Consider the following 21,308-nt stretch of genomic DNA (forward strand, 5'->3'; position numbering starts at 1 on the left):
GTTTTAAAATCATCATTAGAAATTTTGGGCTCCGTGCATTGTGGTGGGTCTGTTGGTAGGAACTTCGGCCTCAGCCTCTCCGCTGCCTCTGGTGTCTTTATCTTCTTCCTTATTTAAATTTTGTGACAGTACTAACTTAGCCAAGGGCAGCGTTCGTGCAGATTGATCTTACAGTGGGTGTCACAATAATGTAAGAAATGTCATAATGTGAGATTAGTTTTAGAAAGTACCATGTCAGACACACACTGCTGCTTCGACCCCCCTTTTCTCCCCTCCTCTGCATTCCCTCGTACCACAAACAAAGCCCTATGGCAGAGACACTGTGCAACTTGATACTAATGTGTGAGCAGGATGTGGCTTTTAAACTGCAGGCGACCAATCCTATAAAGCCACTTACCCTCCCTCTCCCCTGCTATATAGTGAAATGGGAGACCAAGGTGCAGCAGCCTCTCCCTCCTCCCAGGAATGTCTTTGTCTGGGGCTCAAGAAACCTAAATAGTTGGAAAAGCAGTGCATATTATTACTCAGCCCACTTAGTGATGTCACGACAAGAGGACATATCTTTACCCCTGCTGAATTGGGTGTTAGTCTTGGCCCAGGAAGCGAGCTAACCACAGCTCGGCAAAGCTGTTCTATGCATCTGGATGTGTTTATCCTCTTAAGCCACAAGCCAGCCAAGATGATATCATGACATAACGACCTGTAAGTGTTCTCTTTTCAACGTTAATCCTATTTTATTTTGTAATCTAATAATGTACATAAGAATTGTCTCCTTTATAATAACTTTTTACTACTTTGTAAATACTGCCTACCTTTTTATGGAGTAAAATATAAAATTACTAGCTTGTCTCTTCATGCTCTATACAAGAACTGTCGCTTCCTCTGAAGTGAATTACGCTTCTGATTTGGGTTGGCTCCAGACCCGTTAACCCTTGTGGAATCAGAGCTGGTGGCAGCATACTTTGTTCTGTGCATTTGGGAAGCTTTGTAGCGACTGCGGCATTGTTAATTATTGTTCCCGCCTGAGTGGGAGTAGTTAAATCGCCCTCGCTGCAGTGAGCCCAATAGCCAGTACATAGCAGGCAGCCTCTCTGGCGACTAATTACCCTAGGTGACCTGAGTAACCTAATCTGACCTGAGGGTAAGGAGGGCGACAGAGGGCTGCCGGTTCCAAAATGGAACTGGGAAGTGGGATATAGATAAATCCCCTTCAGAAGGGGCCAGGGGGCAACCAAACAACCCCGGTTCGAGACAAATTGGTGTGAGTAGTGGAGACGATAAAGATATCCTCCCCAGGATCCCTGACATATTGTTGGGATCCGTGACATAGTAATATGGCACCGATAATGACGCATGTGCAGACTGGCCTCTGACGGTCTTCAGGAAAATGGCGCCGGAGCCGCCGCATGTACACATTAAGATCTCAGCTCAATGACTACCCTAACTCTCAATCTGCGCATGCACTGTTACTGACACCATTTTTTACTCAAGATGGCACCATTTTACTGAAGACTGCCGGGAGATAAATCTGCGCAAGCGCCACCTGCATCTAAGATGGTGCAAAATTTAAATAAGGAAGATGATAAAGACACCAGAGACAGCTGAGGGCCTGTGGCAGAGCTGAAGACCCTACCCACAGTTCTGCTCCACAGACCCGCCCCAATGCACAGAAACCAAAACCTCTAATGATGATTATAAAACCACCAGGCTGCATATTTCTTCACTCAATATATGTATTAAATCAGTTTAATGGTGCCAATATGGGCATACCTTTAGTCTAAAATGTCTATAATTGATCACAGGTTCTCTTTAAAACCACTGAGCTTCATCATAAAATTGCCAATATTATGCAATACATGTGTATGCATGGCAAGTAGCACATACATTGTGATAGCCAAAACTGCAGTAGACTCAATAAGTCATCAGATAGCCTAAAATATTAATATTTCTATATATTTATTTTTATTCTAGCATTACTTTCTCCTTGGAGCAGATGTCAAATATGGATAAATCATCAGCAAAGAAGTTTGTCAATAAAGACACAGCAGACTTCAGAAAAGTAGCAATTGAACAGAGAATAAAATGGACCCTGGGTTGCGGCATGACTGTATCATAATACTATATTTCTTGATGAAATGATACATTGGAGAATTGTTGCTTTTTTATATTTTTTCCTGCATTTTGTGACTTTTCTTCTTTCAATAAGGATGACATTGTTGTCAACAATACATCTTTTTTTACAATATTCGAACCTCTCCTTGACTATCATGCCTAATGATATAGTGAACTTGATTATTGTAGTGATGATGGACGCAGATTGATTTGTAATATGTCAATAAAGGTGTTTTTTTCAAAATCAAAACTATTTATATAAAAGGATTTTTAATAATTAGTATTATTGCATTACATGTGAGCTTATTTACTCATTTGTTATTCTTAAAAATGTATAATAAAATCTATCTTCACAGAAATTTTTGCAACGTGGAAGGGAAAAATCAACATTTAACTTTTTCTCATAAAATTTTAATTTAAACACAATTTATTTTATTGTGACAAGTGTAACAGGAGAAAATGGTCCCCAAAATGTGTTGTGAAATTTCTCATGAGTACGCCTATAGATCATATGTGGGTGAAAACTACTGTTTGGGCGCACAGCAGGGCTCAGAAGGGAAGAAGCAGCATTTGACTTTTTGAATGCAAAATTGGCTGGAATCATTAGCGGACGAAATGTCACATTTGGAGATCCCCAGATGTGCTTAAAGAGTGAAAAAACCCACACGTGACCTCATTTTGGAAACTAGACCATTCAAGGACTTATTCTAGATGTATGGTGAGAGCCTTGAACCCAAAGTGCTCCTTAGAATTTTGCAATGTTGATCTGTGAAAATGAAAAAAATATATATTTTTCCCACAAAAATGTTTTAGCCCCAATTTTTTCATTTTCATAAGGATAGCAGGAGAAAATGGACCCAAAATTTGTTGTGCAATTTGAGTATACCAATACCCTATATGTGGGCGAAAACTACTTTTTGAGGCGCAAATCTCAGAAGGGAAGTAGCACCATATTAGGATTCAGATTTTGCTGGAATGGTTACATGTTACATTTGCTGAGGTGCCAGAACAGCAGAAGCCCCAATATGTGACCACATTTTCCAAACTACACCCTAGGGGTGCAGTGATCATATTGACACCGCATGTGCCTTGCAGAATTGTAACAACCCAGGTAGCCGGCTGTCACAGTGGTATTGCCTTCCTCTCGGGGAGGGTGATGCCATGCCTGGAAGCGAGGAAGGATCCCTTTACCACATGCAACACTGTTCTGACTCCAGGCCAGAAGGGGAAGCTCTGAACCCGGTTTCAGGGGAGCTTATATATATATATATATATATATATATATATATTGGCTGGAGGAGGAGTTAGAGAGCAGTCTGTCAGAGGGACAGAGGAGAGAGGAAGCAGACAGACTCTGAGAAAGGAGAGCTGGGGCCATGCAGACCAGTAGTGCTGCAGCCCCTGGAAGGAAAGAGAAACAGAGCAGTCTGTAGGAGACTGAGAAGGGAAGAGAAGCAAAGAAAACTTAAGAGCTGGAGAGAAGCTGCGACTGAGCTTCCTCCACTCTGAAGCACAGGAACCGGTGGCCAGAAGACCAAGGCTGTGTGGGACTGTATGCCCGACAGCAGAAACCGGCAGACAGCCGATTGCAAGTCGCCTGTCCACCATTAACACCAGAAGGTACAGTAGCAGATAGAGCCCAGAGTCATCTGAGAGACCCCTGTAAGAAGGCTCGAGTTACCTGCCATGCGGGTAGTGTCCTACTAACAAATGGGACAAAGAGAATGTGAGGACCTTACCATCCCTGCTGCCATAACATCACCCCAGTGGACTCCTTTAAGCAGCATCAGTCATCCCTGTCTGAATACCACAGGTAGCGTCACAAACAAACTTTATTCGTTATTTAGCAATCCCTGTAAAGACCTTTCCTTTTACGTGGATGCCCAGGGCCACGGACCAGGTCACTGCCACCGTGACACATCTCTTTAAGAACTGGCTGGTACCAAGTTCCCCACGGCCCTGGTGGGCGCTCCAGAATTTTATAGCATTGGGTGGTGAAGAAACAATTAATTTTTTGTTTTAGCCCCAAGTTTTAAAATTTATAAGTTTAAAAGGAAAAAATGAACCTCAGTTAGTTGTAATAACTTCTCCTGAGTGCTCCAATACCCTACTTGTAATCAGGAAATACTTTTCAGGCACAGTGCAAAGCTTAGAAGGGAAGTAGCACCATATTATAGTGCATATTTTACTATTATTTTTTTGCCGGTGCCATGACCCACTTAGAGAGCCTCTGATGTGCCAGAACAGCAGTACCCCCATAATAGACTCCATTTTACAAACCACCCCTCTCAATTAGTGATGAGCGAGTATACTCCTTGCTCGGAATTTCTCGAGCATGCTCGGGTAGTCTCCGAGTATTTTGGCTTGCTCGGAGATTTAGTATTTGTCGACACAGCTGCATGATTTGTGGCTCGTGGACAGCATGAATACATGTGGGAGTTGCCTGTTTGTTAGGGAATTCTCACATGTATTCAGTTCCTCGTGCGGTATAGACAATTTTATTCTCCGGGTCAGTGTGATTACAACGTTATCCGATTTATATTGTTTTTTTTATGTTTAGCTGCCGACATACAGGTCCTTCTCAAAAAATTAGCATATAGTGTTAAATTTCATTATTTACCATAATGTAATGATTACAATTAAACTTTCATATATTATAGATTCATTATCCACCAACTGAAATTTGTCAGGTCTTTTATTGTTTTAATACTGATGATTTTGGCATACAACTCCTGATAACCCAAAAAACCTGTCTCAATAAATTAGCATATTTCACCCATCCAATCAAATAAAAGTGTTTTTTAATAACAAACAAAAAAACCAACAAATAATAATGTTCAGTTATGCACTCAATACTTGGTCGGGAATCCTTTGGCAGAAATGACTGCTTCAATGCGGCGTGGCATGGAGGCAATCAGCCTGTGACACTGCTGAGATGTTATGGAGGCCCAGGATGCTTCAATAGCGGCCTTAAGCTCATCCAGAGTGTTGGGTCTTGCGTCTCTCAACTTTCTCTTCACAATATCCCACAGATTCTCTATGGGGTTCAGGTCAGGAGAGTTGGCAGGCCAATTGAGCACAGTAATACCATGGTCAGTAAACCATTTACCAGTGGTTTTGGCACTGTGAGCAGGTGCCAGGTCGTGCTGAAAAATGAAATCTTCATCTCCATAAAGCATTTCAGCCGATGGAAGCATGAAGTGCTCCAAAATCTCCTGATAGCTAGCTGCATTGACCCTGCCCTTGATGAAACACAGTGGACCAACACCAGCCGCTGACATGGCACCCCACACCATCACTGACTGTGGGTACTTGACACTGGACTTCAGGCATTTTGGCATTTCCTTCTCCCCAGTCTTCCTCCAGACTCTGGCACCTTGATTTCCGAATGACATGCAAAATTTGCTTTCATCAGAAAAAAGTACTTGGGACCACTTAGCAACAGTCCAGTGCTGCTTCTCTGTAGCTCAAAAGTGGCTTTACCTGGGGAATGCGGCACCTGTAGCCCATTTCCTGCACACGCCTGTGCACGGTGGCTCTGGATGTTTCCACACCAGACTCAGTCCACTGCTTCCTCAGGTTCCCCAAGGTCTGGAATCGGTCCTTCTCCACAATCTTCCTCAGGGTCCGGTCTCCTCTTCTCGTTGTACAGCGTTTTCTGCCACATTGTTTCCTTCCAACAGACTTACCATTGAGGTGCCTTGATACAGCACTCTGGGAACAGCCTATTTGTTGAGAAATTTCTTTCTGGGTCTTACCCTCTTGCTTGAGGGTGTCAATGATGGCCTTCTTGACATCTGTCAGGTCGCTAGTCTTACCCATGATGGGGGTTTTGAGTAATGAACCAGGCAGGGAGTTTATAAAAGCCTCAGGTATCTTTTGCATGTGTTTAGAGTTAATTAGTTGATTCAGAAGATTAGGGTAATAGGTCGTTTAGAGAACCTTTTCTTGATATGCTAATTTATTGAGACAGGTTTTTTGGGTTATCAGGAGTTGTATGCCAAAATCATCAGTATTAAAACAATAAAAGACCTGACAAATTTCAGTTGGTGGATAATGAATCTATAATATATGAAAGTTTAATTGTAATCATTACATTATGGTAAATAATGAAATTTAACACTATATGCTAATTTTTTGAGAAGGACCTGTATATTAAAAAGTCGCTTTTTGGGATTTTTTTGCTATATTTGAGAGCTATAATTTTTTTTTTTTTTAATCAGATATTTTTATTAAACCATCAAAATTGTACATAAACAATAAAAGAAATAGTTTGTTGTCAGCAATATACAAATACACAATACTTTTTTGTTAGAAAACTTATTTAGTCCGAAACCAAACTTCCCCCTCCCCCCCACCCTCTAGAGACCTGTCAAGAGTCGTCCCCCACTAAACTATCACATACAAAAGTACAAGAAGAGGAAGATGACTTGTCAAAAAATATTTCCATTGGGGCAAAAGGTCTTCAGATCACATTGATTCAAGCCACGGGCTCCACAACCTGTCAAAGAGGTCCATCTTGTTCCTCCTAACGTAGATACTCTTCTCCAAAGCAGAGCTATAATTTTTAACCTGATTGTTAAACGGCGTAGTGAGAAAAAAAGTCAGAATTACAATTTATTGGTCGCCACGACATTGCATTAAAATGCAATAACGGGCAATCAAAAGATCGTATCTGCAGCAATATGGTATCATTAAAAACGTCAGCTCGGCGCAAAAAAATAAGCCCTCACCCAACCCCAGATCATGAAAAATGGAGGCTCTATGGGTATCAAAATATGGACTTTTTTTTTTTTTTTTAACAAAGTTTGGAATTTTTTTTCACCACTAAAAAGAACTTAGACATGTTTGGTGTCTATGAACTCGTAATAACCTGGAGAATCATATTGGCAGGACAGTTTTAGCATTTAGTGAACTTAGTAAAAAAAGTAAAACAAAAAACAAGTGTCGGATTGCACTCTTTTTGCAATTTCACCACACTTGGAATTTTTTTCCTGTTTTTGAGTACACAACATGGTAAAACCAACAGTTTTGTTCAAAAATACAACAAGCCATCACCTTTGGCCATTTTGACCAAAAATAAAAAAGTTATGGCCATGGGAAGAAGGGGAGCAAAGAATGGAAATGCAAAAAGCAGAAATACCCCCGGTCCTTAAGGGGTTAAGGCCACTCCCACTTGCGATTAAATCGGACAAATGCAATCCGATTAAAAATCAGAATTCATTGTTACCAATGTAATCATATGCTTCTGTTCTCAAAGCCGTTTTAATTTCATGCTCCGATAGAATTGCAAGCGGACAAGAAAAAAAACGCAGCATGAGCATGCACTCATATAAGTCTATGTGTGCATGTGATATCAGCCGAGTGAGGTGCTATTCCAGCAGCAGAAGAGATGGAGAGGATCGGAGCACAGATCACTGACACTCCACTCACACTCGCAACAAAGCTGGCGCCTAGGGTCATTAGCATATCGGATGTGATATGGTAATGTGACCCAGCCTTAGTTAGATCATGAAGTACGCATGATCTAAATAACTTGCTAAAGCCCAGTGACCCAGATATCGTCATGATGACATTGGGTCACCATGGCAAAGATCGGCCCTTGCGATGGGGGCACAGAGCAGAGGGGGCTCTCCCTCTACGTGTCTTCTAAATGCTGTGATTGATATCCATAAGTACACTATGTTTTTCCATTTATTACTATTTACTTTTAACTTACTGCAGTGAATCTATTGTTTATTATTTTTATTCTAGATTATACTTGTCTGTTAATGGCCACAGCGTGAATGCACAGATTACACTTATACCAGCAGGAATGTTAGCCCATGTATTTTGTTCTTTGCAATTTAAACTTTTGGGGATGTGGCCCCACCCCCTCCATTTGTTCTGTGCACACTGTCCATTTAGCTTTCCACAGGTGGGTGTAAAATGGTCAGGCCCTGGTCCTTCTCTGCCGTTGTCTGCAGAGCTACTCTCATGATCCAGGCCAGGTTTTGAGTCCTGTTCTCCCCTTCTCAGTCTGGTCATGTCAGGGGTTTACTTTTCTCTGCCTCGTTCTGGTGTTTGATCGACTATTTGTCTCCACCGAGTACTGCAGGCGGTGTCAGTTATAGTTTCTGCCTATGGCGTGAGTAGCTGACCCTGTTTAAATCCTGATTTGTCCTGCTGCCTGTGCTGAGTGCGCCCGCGTCTGTTTACTCCCCTCTTACCAATGCGACACTGTGTTTCCCCTTCGTGTGTGGACTCCCAGGTACTTGACTCGGCTTGGACCCTGACCTTTTGTCTCTTGTCTTTGGTATTTCTGCTCCTGACCGGTATTGGCCTTTTTGGCTTGTCTCTGACTCTGTGTTTGTTTATTCTTTTGGAACTGCGCTACTGACTAATATCGACCTGGCTTGTTTGACTATCCTGCTGCCACCTGGTGGTAGCCTCACTGCTGTGCTGCAGGTCTGCTCTGGCAGTGTGCAGTTCTCCCGCCACTCTATTGCCATCTAGTGGAGCTTGCATCTGCCTGCATTGCAGCAGCGTGACATTATAACTGACCGTAGTTTTTTTCCTTACTCCCCTTTTTATGGATCCTCTCCATACCTTGGCGGATCAGATGTTTAATCTGACGCAAATGATGCAGGACTTGTCTGTGGAGCATAGGGCTCTGGCCACGTCCCATAACCAACTGCAGAGCAAGCTTTCAGAGACTGTTAAGTCTGTTCAGGGTTCTATTTTTTTCTACCTGTAAGCACTCTGATCCTGTTGATGTTTTGCTACACACTCCTGAACCTACGGTCAGGCTCCCAGATACCTGACATTGGTATTGTTCGAGCACAGTAGGATTCACCTAACTTTAGGCCCCATCTTCCAATTCCCGAATAAACCCCATCCCCAATAAAGACAGGATTCAAAACTTGGAAAATAATTGGCTACAGTGGCCTTTATTATAAACATACAAAACATAACGGTAAAGTAACGTGGGGAGGTCCTTGAAGCTCCAAACTGGTGGTAAACCATAATATATAGAGTGGACAGAAACCAGACCATAATTTATTCCCGGCTGCTACCACCTGGCTCGGGAGCACCAAAATGCCCCGAAGGGTTACCATTGTCCACTTAACACCTGGGAATCCGGCCCACTGTCGCCAAGATTCCCCCAAACTACCAGACCCGAAACCAAACTTGACACCAACTGAAGAATCCGTATCCAGTCGGATCCCCCAGGCCAATTTAGTACCAACTCCAAGGACCCCTCCCACCACCACAATGAGGGTACTTGAACACCTCAAGTACCCGAGGCTCCCCCAAACTTGACCGCTATGGCCCTTTCAATACCACTCTGCAATCCGAGAGCCCACAAATCGATGCCCACCGCATTTAAATGGACACTGTCTCCCAGGAGAAATTCATCTCCCCCCTTTTCCAACTCAAAATGACGGCTAAACAGACCTCCGTTCCTGACGACAAAGCTAGATACCGCCCGATTCACCTTAATTCTAGCTTTGTCAATCCTATTCACCGATCTGGCATGTCGCCAGCACCTCCTCGGGACGATATCTGACCACACCACTAGCAACTCCAGGTAAGACACCCATAGCCTCAGGAGATGGTGTTTAATATCACGTATCAATTCACGGCAAGGGCGAACCCCCAAATCGTTGCCCCCTACGTGAAAAACTAAGATGTCAGGAGATCTATCCAGCCTAATACCATTGTGTACCTCCTGCATAACCCCACTCCAACGCAAACCTCTAAAACCCAACCACCTGACCACGGCCACGTCCTTTGAAAAACCGAGTTGACGTCGGTCGCGCCGAACATCCGCTCGCCTCGCGCCCCAATAAACGAAAGAGTGGCCGACGATCCAAACCAACAGCGGACTTCGACCTAATAAATACAAACAACTTAGAGTCCATACAAGTGACACAACAAACACAGGCGTACAAGAAAAACCCCAGGACTTCATGGTCTAACATAGCTCTTGTAACTCCCAGACTCCCATCTCCCTACCCTCTGAACCACTTCAGGGGCCAACCTCCCCAAAGCCGCTTCAGTCGCGGCCCCAATACGAAATGAGTGTGACGCAAAACGATAAGCGTCTAAACCCAGCCCCGACAAAGCTTTCCGGAAAACTGCAACAAATTGGAATTTGAATAAAAAGGAACCATCCTCATGACATAACAAAGGACCATCCATAGCCGGCCGAAGACTAGTAAAAACCTGAAAACAACCAACGAACCGGGCACATAACCACGGACCGAGCCCAACTCAACCCGTTTACCTTTTCCCACCTGGTCAGTCTTCGATCAACGTAACCAGAAATGTAAACGACTCTCAGTAAGCACCACATCCTTGGCCCAAAGCCCCTCTTGTCTAAACGTGGTGGGAGACACCAGCTCCCCAACCCTCAAGGCCCTGAAAATTGCCAGGAAAAAAAGGCTAAATTAAAGAAAGCCACCTCAAAGTTGGATATGCAAATCTCGTTCAAACGCGTGCCCACCTGTTCCAGCATGCCAAAAGAGACTGGGCGCCTGCGATCACCTTGCCCCGCCTTTCTTCCAAAACCTTTTACCGCCTGCCGTACCATAAACAATTTCGTCAAGTCCCGCAACCCTCGAAGCTGGAACCCGAAAGCCAAAGCCGCCCGAACTCTATCCACCTTCGAAGCCGACCACCCCTCCTCCACACCGCGTCTCAACCACAACAACAAAGCACCCAGTTGGTCCTGACCCCCGTTAGTAGCCCCGCATGACACCAACCAAGATTCCCAATCACACCATACCGACCAATACGCCGCCCACGTGCTGGGCGCCAAAGACGCGTGAATCAAAGGTCCTGCAGCCCGGATACCACACTCCAAAGCTCCGGCGGGCAGTCCAGGCCCATCTCCTCCGCATCCGGGGCCAGAGACCGAAACCGTTCTCACTGAAACCGAGACAAAGAGTCAGCCACAGAATTCTCCACTCCGGGGACATGAGCCGCCGTAATGTACACATTGATAGACATGCAAAACAACACCAACTGACGGAGAACCCTGATAACCGCAGGAGAAGAAGCCGTCAAACTGTTTATGACACACAACTGCCATATTGTCACAATTAAAACAAACCCTCTGATTGCGCAAATCCTCCTTCCACAAGTAAACTGCAACTAGGATAGGAAAGATTTCCAACAAAGTGATGTTCTTCACCAAGCCCGACGCGAACCACTCGTCAGGCCACCTAGTGGCACACCACTGGCCACCAAAAAAGGCGCCAAAATCAACACCGCCCAAAGCATCAGTAAACAAATCAAGATCAGTGTTTCCCACCACGTCCTCCATCAACAATGAACGGCCATTATACCGTGCCAAAAAACTGTCCCACACCTCCAAATCAGCCTTATGCTAGACAGGCGAACAAAATGATGCGGGCCTTAACCCCTGCCGTGGCGCCGACTAGCCTCCTCGAAAAAACCCTCCCCATCGGGATGATCCTGCAGGCAAAATTAAATTTACCAAGGAGGGACTGAACCTCCCGCAACGACAACTTTTTTAAGCGACGCGCCCGAGCCACTTTGCTTCTCAATCCAACCACTTTTTCTTCAGGTAACCGAAACTCCCAGTTAACCGAGTCAATAACAATGCCCAGGAATGAAAGACTTGTGCATGACCCCTTGGTTTTCTCCAGTGCCAAAGGAACACCAAAGCCTTCCGCTACCCATAGCACTGTCCTCAAGACCATGTCACAACATCTGGACTGACCCGGCCCGATGCACAAAAAGTCATCCAAATAGTGAATGACCGAATTCAAACCCGACACCTCCCGAACGATCCACTCAAGAAAGGAACTAAAAGCCTCGAAGTATGCGAAAGACAGCGAGCAACCCATCGGCAAACATCTATCCACGTAAAACCCGCCATTCCAATAACAGCCCAACAGCCTCACGCTGTCCGGATGAACGGGCAATAAACGAAAGGCCGACTCAATATCGGTCTTAGCCAACAGCACGCCCCTCCCACAACTACGCACCCAGCATGCAGCCCCGTCAAAAAACGTATAAACCACGGAGCAAAGCTCCGTGTCTATCCCGTCGTTCACGGACCTCCCGTTAGGGTAAGACAAATGCTGAATCAGCCTGAGTTTGTTCGGTTCCTTCTTCGGAACCACACCCAACGGCGAAACTACCAAATCCTCTAGTGGCGGAACGGGAAAAGGCCCGGACATTCTCCCCAATGAAATGTCCTTATGCAACTTATCCGAGACCACCGCCGCGTGTAACTCAGCTGATCTCAAATTCTTCAAAACCTGAGGGATACCAAAAGGTGGAGCAGGGATACGAAAACCATCCCTAAAACCCAACAACAACAACTCTGCTTTTTTCCTATCTGGGAACCTATTTAGATAGGGGACCATCGCGTCCAGCCTCACTGGTGTCACCCCCTTTTGAATTGCCCTCTGGTTTTCCTTTTTTCTTGAAGCACTTGGCGACGCCATGGGAAGAACCGCTGCAGTGCGAGCATGCATGTTTAAACTTACAGGTAGCTCCGAATTTGCACTGGCCGTCATTAAACTGCCAGCATAACCCATGCTTCTGACCTCCTGATTGTCCGGACTGACCCCCTGAACCTGAGGAACTTCCTTGTGATGCAGAGTGGCCGGCAGGTCCGGCCCCGCCTTGAAAGGACTGGCCGAATTTCGTCGGCGCCATAACCCACAACCATAAACTGATGTCCTTATGATCCCATCTAATTGACGGACGAACCGCCTTCCTCTGTCTAAACTGCTCGTCATACCGGAGCCAAGCCGGGCCCCCGTATGCCCTGTGTGCCTCCCCTATCGAATCCATATAACAAAACAATGCGGAACAGTTTTCAGGAGCCTTCTCGCCAACCACGCTTGCCAAAATCGCAAATGCTTGCAACCAATTCACGAACGTCTGTGGAATGAGACGCCATCTCCGCTTCTCCTCGTCCTCCTTCTAACTGTCCTCTTTCTTGCTCTTATCTAAACTAAATTTCTCCAATGGAAGGAGCGAGAAGATCTCCATGTACTCGTCCGTCCAAATCTTCTCCCTGACTTCCTTTTTTAAATGAGCCCCCAGCGGCCCCTCGAAACAAACGTAAACCTCGCTCCGCGCTTTATCATCCAAATGAATTCCGCCTTCTTTCTCCTTCTCAGTCTGCACTGACACCGAAATGGGCTCCGACGGCCCACTTGGCGCCGCCGAACCCCCTCCAGACCCTCCTAGACCTAACTCCGTGGCACACACCCATGCCACCAACGGTGGCGGCACCGACCTAACGCCTCCCAACCGTGAAAGCAACTCGCGGACACTAAATAACAACTCCCCTACCCCTTCGTTCCCCAACTCCGACCGAACCCGCGGAAGCTCCCCCATAGCCTCGGCCCCACCCCCCTGACTAACCCCAACTACCGGGGAAAATGATTATAATGGCGATAAAACAGACATAGAATTGTCCTCACCAAGCTGCAGGGGAGCTGAAGTCCCCCCAGCCGCAGTCGTCCCGCTCGTCCAGATGACATATGCTCCCGATCCGCTCTGTGGCACCACCTTGATCAGAGGCTCGCCGTACGATGTGGACCCGTCCGTTCTGGCCCCATCCCGGCCTGCTGCCGATGATACTGATGCGGCCCTGCATGGAGGCACCCTGGGCCCACCGCTGGAGACGGCGCCGACCGGTCCTCTGCTGAGACTCCTTCCGGATCCAGCCGACAATGTAGGGGAAGGCCCGGCATTCCTGGTCGGGCACGGCAGCTCCACAAGTCCAGCGGCGCTGCCTGCTGCTGCGGCTGCAAAAGCTCTCCCACGTTGTCTGGGATGAGCAGGTGAAGCAGGCTGCCGGGTGGCGCCATTACCATGGTGCCCTGCTGTGATGTCAGAGGAAGTGACGGAGGATCCAGCGTGTGAAGGCCCCGCCCCCCGGAGCGAGGGAGGAGAAGGCCTATCCACCGCTGCAGGCCCCAGCGCGGCAGGTGGATTCCTCCCGGAGCGGGCCCTGCTTGGACGCTTGCTGGCGGGTGCTCAGTTCGGAGGGTCCCTGGAGGGGCTCCGCCACCGCTGAGGCTGAGGCACATCGGGGGAAAGTCGCTCTGGGGGCCAGACCCACCGGGAGCGGCGCTTGCCTGCCGCCGCTGATGGGACATCCCCGCTGCCTCCGTCCAAAATGCCGGCCACCTGGGCTTCCAGCCAGCCGGGAGGCTGGTTCGAAGCAGCAGCCCGCAGCCTCCGCAGCACCTGGTCAACGGACGCCATGGTAGGTCCTCACAATTGGCCTCCAGAGGGGGAACTGACCAAGCCCACCCCCTCATTGCCCTATAAACCCCCCTAATGCATACTACCCCCCTCCCCTAAAAGGTGACCCCACCCCCTCTATCCTTCTTCTCCAAACCCCTGTCATGACAGCCTGTACGTACGCCGTCTGGGGGGGAGGGGACGGCTCGCTCCGGCCTGCTCTTTCTCCAGAGAAAAGGAGAAGTTCTGTACGTTCAGGGAGAGTTGTAAGCTGCTGATCTCTCTTAGACCCCGATCCTCTAGTAATGAGAGTCAACGGGTGGGGATAATTATTACGTTACTTTGGGAGGGTCCTGAATCATGGGCTTTCTCTTTACCTGCTACTACCCCTGAGAGTGTGTTTGTGGATAGATACTTTGAGGCCTTAGGACTGAATTTTGACAAACCCGACTGGGTCAGGGTGGCAGAGGGCTCAATCATGGGTCTCTCCCAGGGTACATTCTCTGCCGAATGGTATTGCTCCGAGTTTAGACGATGGTCCACTGAGGTGTCCTGGAACAACTCTTCGCTTAGATGTCAGTTCAGGAGGGGACTGTCGGATCATCTGAAGGATGCTCTGGCTCTTCATCCACCACCCAGCATCCACCACCCAGCTATGACTCAGGCTATCCATATGGATTGGAGATTGCTGTCAAGTTCACCTCAGGTCAGACTGTGAGTCTGTGCATACTCAGTGATGTCAGCAGTAGTTGGCCCCGCCTGACCTGAGGTGAACTTGACAGCTTGGGAAAATGCTCAGAAACTTTCCCACGCTAATGAGTTCATGTCCGGTCAGGCGGGGAGGCTGCGCAGGCAGCTTTTCATTCGTTCTTCCGTGGTTTACAATCGGGCGGTAGCATTAGCATCGCTCCCGGTTGTAAACTATTTAACCCCTTGAGATGGATTGCAGCATGGGACTTGACTGTACGGCGCACAGGTATGGAATATTGTTGCTTTTTTTATTTTGGATTTTTTACACAAGAACGAGGGCTTCGCTTGATTGAGAGTGTAATAAAGATGGAAAACGTGTGTGTTTATTTAATTAAAAGACTTTATTCTTAATGTGTGTGTATTTTTTAACCCTTTCATACCTTTAGAATTAATAATGGATAGGTGTCTTATTGACATCTCTCCATTATTAACCAGGCTTAATGTCACCTTACATATGCCATCGCTACAGGGCAGTGGGAAGAAAGAGGCTAAGTGCCGGAACAGGCGCATTTTACAGATGTGCCTTTTCTGGGGTGGCTGGGGGCGATTTTTTTAGCTGGGAAAGGGCAATAACCATGGTTCCTCTCTAGGCTCTTAATATCTGCCCTCAGTCACTGGCTTTCCCTCTCTGGCGGAGAAAATTACACGGGAGCCCACAAAGGTTTACTGTATGTAAACCATGTCTCATATCTTGTCAGCTTCTGCAATGATTTTACAGAATCCAACAATTGAATTATCGGCTATTCTGCTACCTAACTCTCTTAAAATATATATATATATATATATATATATATATATATATATATATATATATATATATATTTGTGTGGTGTGTCCCTATTCTATATGTATGTTTATATTCTATCTATTCTATTGTAACCTGTCAGTGTGAGGTTACTGTACACCGCACTGAATTGTCGGCTTTTCTGCTACCTAACTCTCTATGAAATATAAATATATATATACTAGATGGCAGCCCGATTCTAAAGAATCGGGAGTCTAGAATCCATATATACTTTATTTATTCAAATGTAAGAATAATACAATTAATAAATAATAGTAAGAAAGAACAAAAAATGGCTGCACTCACCAGCTCTTGACAATTCTTGTTATTTAAGGTACAGTTACACAGGATCCATGAACATGCTTATGAGGGGAGGGATGAAAGACATCAGACGACAACTTTGCGTGTTGTGGCAAATGCCACAACAACGGTTCTTTGCTTAAGAACAATAATGTAAATAATAAATAATATGTATCAATAACTATGTATATTGGTATGTTCTATGACATTTTAAAATATTTCATTATTATGTGGAAAGGCTCTTAGTACCCATACTGGCGCATACTTGTGTGCCCATCAGGTATTTTCACAGTAATTTTACATCTGATGGGTTGGTATGAAACGTTTTTAATCATCTCTTGGGCTTAGCTAAGCCTTCATTTTAAATAATTCTAATAGGTACAACAGAAATAAAAGCCTTTTTGTGTACCCAAATTTTTTGTGTTTATTTTTACAGAAGTGTAAAATTTAAGAAATCAACGTTCATAGTACACCGATGGGCTAATATAAGCATGCCCATCAACCACATCACGGTAGCCTTTGAACTGATGGGTCCTAACTAACTTATTCCTATTTCTTAATACTCAGACCTCTTTCACATCTGCATGTTTCTGATATTTGCAGAAGTAATGTTAAAAACAATACAACTTCCACACTTGGCACCAAAGAACTGACCTACAACACACTTTCAGCAAGTGCCATGCAATGTAGATGAAGCTTGGAGTTAACTTGCAGTAAATGCAGCAAACGCGGCTTCGGCAATTGCATTAAATGCAGCCACAACAAAAACACTGGTAAGTGGAGATTTTGTGGCGAAAACAGCAGAAACCACATGTGCCGCACCTGCCGCAAGTGAAGTACAAATTCCGTATACATTGCATGCAACTTACAGCAAGAGTGGCGTGGGTCAGCCCTTAGGCAGGAAGTGCAGAAATAGCCTTTTTTCCACCATAAATTCTCCAAATAGCAGAAAAATGTTGATGTGAAAGCAAAATCTCTATTCTTTCCCTATCTATCTAAAAATGTACCTATCTATATATCTATTTCTATGTACAGAACACACCTGAAGATAGAGATGTGTGTGAACAGCCATCCCACCCGTCTCTTACCTGTTCACAAAAACCTCACCCTTTTTAAAAACAAAATGAAATCTCTCAGCAGCTATACTGCTGGAGCTTCAAATACAGGTTCCTATCACCAAATACAGGCATTTGAATGATACACATCTTACATCTTGTACTTAATGTGTGTTCTACTTACCTATAAAAATATGTATTGATATATCATATTTCTAAATTTATGTAGCTATGATATAGAGTTATTAACCCTATATGCTAATGAGTACGTATGTTATATACGTATTTCCTACATAAGTACTTAAAATCTATATGTCTATGGCTACACTAATTTTTTTTTTTTTTTCCTTATCTCTACACATAGAATTTGCCTATTGCTGTCTATGTTATTAGAAAAACTGAATAATGAAAAAAAAGAAAATTAAGTTTAAACTAAAATATTTTTGTACACAATATTAAGTGTGAAGACTTTAGTACTATCAGCCAATAATTGTCCTTGAAGTGGTGTATTAACCACTTTAACCCTCACATTGCAACATTGCTTCACCCTGGAAAAAGCAACATAGAATTGACCATGGGCAAAAGCAGGTTTTGGTAGATAAATGCCAACTTGATGGAGGGTCTGGCCTTGAGATTTATTTATGGTCATTGCAAATGCGGGCTTGATGGGAAATTGTCTCCGTCTTAATTTAAAAGGTAATCCAGTCTCTGATGGACACAAATCAATTCGTGGAATGAATACCACATTTCCTGCTGCTGACCCACTAATTAATTTAGCCAGTATGATATTGGCATGTAAGGCAGTGACAATGAGCCGCGTACCATTGCAGAGACCTTTGTTCGTGTTCACATTACGTAATAACATGACAATGGTGCCAATTTTAAGTTTCAGCCGATGTGAAGGCATACCAGTTGGTGTTAGTGAATTCAAAAACTCAAGTGGGTATTGATCGAGGTCATTAGCTTCATCAGGATCGATGGAATCATCACTGATATATTCAGTATAGTCACCTATCAATAAATCCATGACTTGGGAATTGACTTTCTCAACGTCCTCATTTTTTGGACATAAAATTGCATGAGATGCAGCTGTATTTATACTTTCGGTGTCATTCACATCAATACAAAGATTATCTCCAAAAATTTCAATTATTAAAGAGCCAGTACATACCATGTCTGGAGGAATTTCAATTACATCATCTCCAAGGTTATGTTCAGTAGATAGTTCACCATTTCCCAGTTGAAGCAACCAACTGCTGTAGTGAGGATCAATGGAGCGCATGTTGTTAATAAGTGGCAGGCGAGTAAAATGTTGCCAGTGTTGTGAATATTTTATACAGCTCTCTACAACATCAGTTCTTGTCACATGAGGGATGACAGGAAGACATTGTCTAAAGTCGCCTCCAAAAACAATCACTTTACCTCCAAACGGTGTTTTTTCTTTGTGAGCTACATTTGTTGTCATGAGATCACGTAAAACTCTATCAATGACATGCAATGCATATTTGGATAGCATTGTGCACTCATCAATAATAAAAAGTTTAGTGCTGTGCAAATCTTTTGCTGCATCGGTATCATTCTTAATCCTGGAAACAGATGTTTCATTCACAGGAATTGGAATCCCATAAAGAGAATGAATGGTTCGTCCACCTTGTAGCAAGTTGGCGGCAATTCCAGTAGTGGCAGCAGGTGACACAATGTCTCCTTGTCCTCTTAGCTGATGTAGGAGTAGATGATATAGGTACGTTTTTCCGCTGCCACCAGGACCATCAAGGAAAAAACACTTTGCTGTAGAATTAGTGTCTTCTAAAGCTTGAGTGATAGCATCAAAAGCAAAAAGTTGGTCCTCATTTAGAGTAGCTTTCATTTCAGCAGCTGCTGATAACTCATAATCTTTATCATACTGTGGGAGGTGTTGTTTCTTGACTGGACAAATTAAAATCAATATAAGTTTTGCCATGAGCTTTAAGAACATGTTGGACATCTGTCATAGCATAGCCTTCACAATTGACACACTCCAGAGTGTCGGAGTGGTATGCATGGCAGTAGTCTTCTACAAAGTGTTCCTTAAATTCATCCCATAAGTCCCGAGGTTTAGCTGGAGGACCAAAAATACAAATGTAGGCAAACATGTCACGTAGCTCTGCTGGCATGTTGAGAATACTGGCATCAAGTAATGTATTTCTCCACAGACTATCATCAAATAGTAAGCCAAGAGCTAATGCCGCATCTTTGAAGGTTTCATGTGTGACTCCGTGTACAGTTTTTATGCTGTCAAAACTGGTTGCACCTTTGACATGTAACAATAACAATCTTAAATAGTAGCGTTCTTGGTCTTTCACACTGACAGTATACATTCGTCCAATCACAGAACCACCTGCTCGCTTTCTAACTTCCCAAGAACCTTCTTTCCAAACATAGTTTTCGGGAATTTCACAGTATAAATAAATATGAGCATGATGGTCGTTCTGATTAAGCTTGAAGTAGGCCATAAGTGTAGAATTTTGATGGAGCTTTTGTTTGATGTTTCCAATAGAGTCATCCTCATGAAAATAGAGTGGCTGAGAATGCGGTAGATGTACAGCAAGGCGAATGATGCTATGAGATTGTTTATGCATTGGATATGAGAATATTCGCCAAGCTGCCTCTGGTGCACTGACATATCTTGAATCCATGAATTGGTGTGTTTCATCACGTTGGATGTTAGTCTGGCAGATTTCAAGATTGGCTTTATCATGTCCTTTGTAGACGTATTTAAATAAATATTTCACAGCCTGAATGGAACCACAAACTTCGACATTTATATGGCACTTGTATTTTAATAGCAGGAACGGATTATATGGAACCACCCACGAATTATCAATCATGTTAGAATGGTGTTGAAAAGATGGGCCAAAGTGTCTGCGGTAAGTAGGATAGGCGTCCTTAGCTATGATGGTTCTTGGTTGCAAATCTTTAGGGAAACCTTTTGTACACTTCCCCAGATCCATACAGGGAGAATTTGGGTTGTGTTCTCCACACGGACCATGAATCATATGTTGGAGAACAATTTTATGGAGCTGAGGGTAGTGGGTAGGATTGGGAATTTCAGCCCACACTGTATTGTCTATGTCCTCCTCAGTCCTTAATTTGGAGTTGCTGTCCAGAATAATCAAAATGTGAGCGTGTGGAAGGCCACATTTTTGAAATTCAACTACATGAACCATAGCGCAAACTTTCCCAAATAATCCATTGTTAATGTCTTTTAAGAGTGCTTCCAGTTTTATTTTGAAAACACGTGCCACCAAATCAGGTCTATGTTCCACACGCTGCCAAGGTTCCAAATTCTCAGTAATCTCATTCCATTTCGGATTACAGGTCATGGTGATGAATAGATCAGGACGACCATATTTAGTCACAATAGCCATGGCATCCTGGTACCGCTGCTGCATATTCCTGGGACTGCCTTCAAACGAAGATGGTAAAATGACCGTTTTTCCAATGGGGATGCCCTTCTCAATGGATTTTTTCTGGAGATGTTCCTGGAGTACACAATAATCCTCTACTTTCAAATCCTTTTGGTGTTGACGGATATAATTTAGGCGATTTGCCTCGATTTTCACATAAGCATCCACTAAGTACTGCTGAGTGAGTTTGCCACCATTCAGGAGTGGATTAAACTGATTACGGACAGACAGCACATAGCAGTAATATTGCAGTTGTGTAACTCTGCGTGGACTTTGCCCTTGTTGCTTGAGGCCATCATGCCAGCCCTGGTCTCCGTAAGGGAAAAATAAAGGATAGAGTAAAGCATCTAAATTACTGTGTAGAATGCTGACCTGTTGTGTTCTTGGCGCCAAAGGATTTTTGGGGTCCGGTTGTAAATGTATTAAAATATCACGATTAAATGGTGGCTCTCCATTGTCATTTTCAAATACGACAGCAACTTCATTGACAGTTGGATTATTATATCGGCGAGGGTCTTGATTCCGATCTTGTTTAAGGGCCATGATGATATTTGGCATGAGAGTGCCATTAGCTTCAGCTTTAAGATGTTCTTCATGTTCCACATCTCGTAACATTTTGTAGGCAGCAACAAAGGGATT

At 44.4% G+C, this 21,308-nt stretch overlaps 1 protein-coding gene across 3 annotated transcripts in view; it reads left to right on the forward strand.

Annotated features, from left to right (window-relative positions):
• Positions 1-2,362, forward strand: part of LOC138665095 (bactericidal permeability-increasing protein-like) — a 134,624-nt gene extending 132,262 nt beyond the window's left edge. For 2 of the 3 annotated variants that reach the window (XM_069752270.1, XM_069752268.1), the window contains one exon: positions 1,972-2,362. In XM_069752270.1, the coding sequence (XP_069608371.1) occupies positions 1,972-2,010 (39 nt within the window). In that variant the 3' untranslated portion in view covers positions 2,011-2,362. The remainder of the gene's footprint in view (positions 1-1,971) is intronic. The other variant, XM_069752271.1, reaches the window with a different exon arrangement.
• Positions 2,363-21,308: the final 18,946 nt, after the last annotated feature.

This window comes from Ranitomeya imitator, chromosome 2, assembly GCF_032444005.1.
Source record: "Ranitomeya imitator isolate aRanImi1 chromosome 2, aRanImi1.pri, whole genome shotgun sequence".
Classification (NCBI taxonomy): Eukaryota; Metazoa; Chordata; class Amphibia; order Anura; family Dendrobatidae; genus Ranitomeya; species Ranitomeya imitator.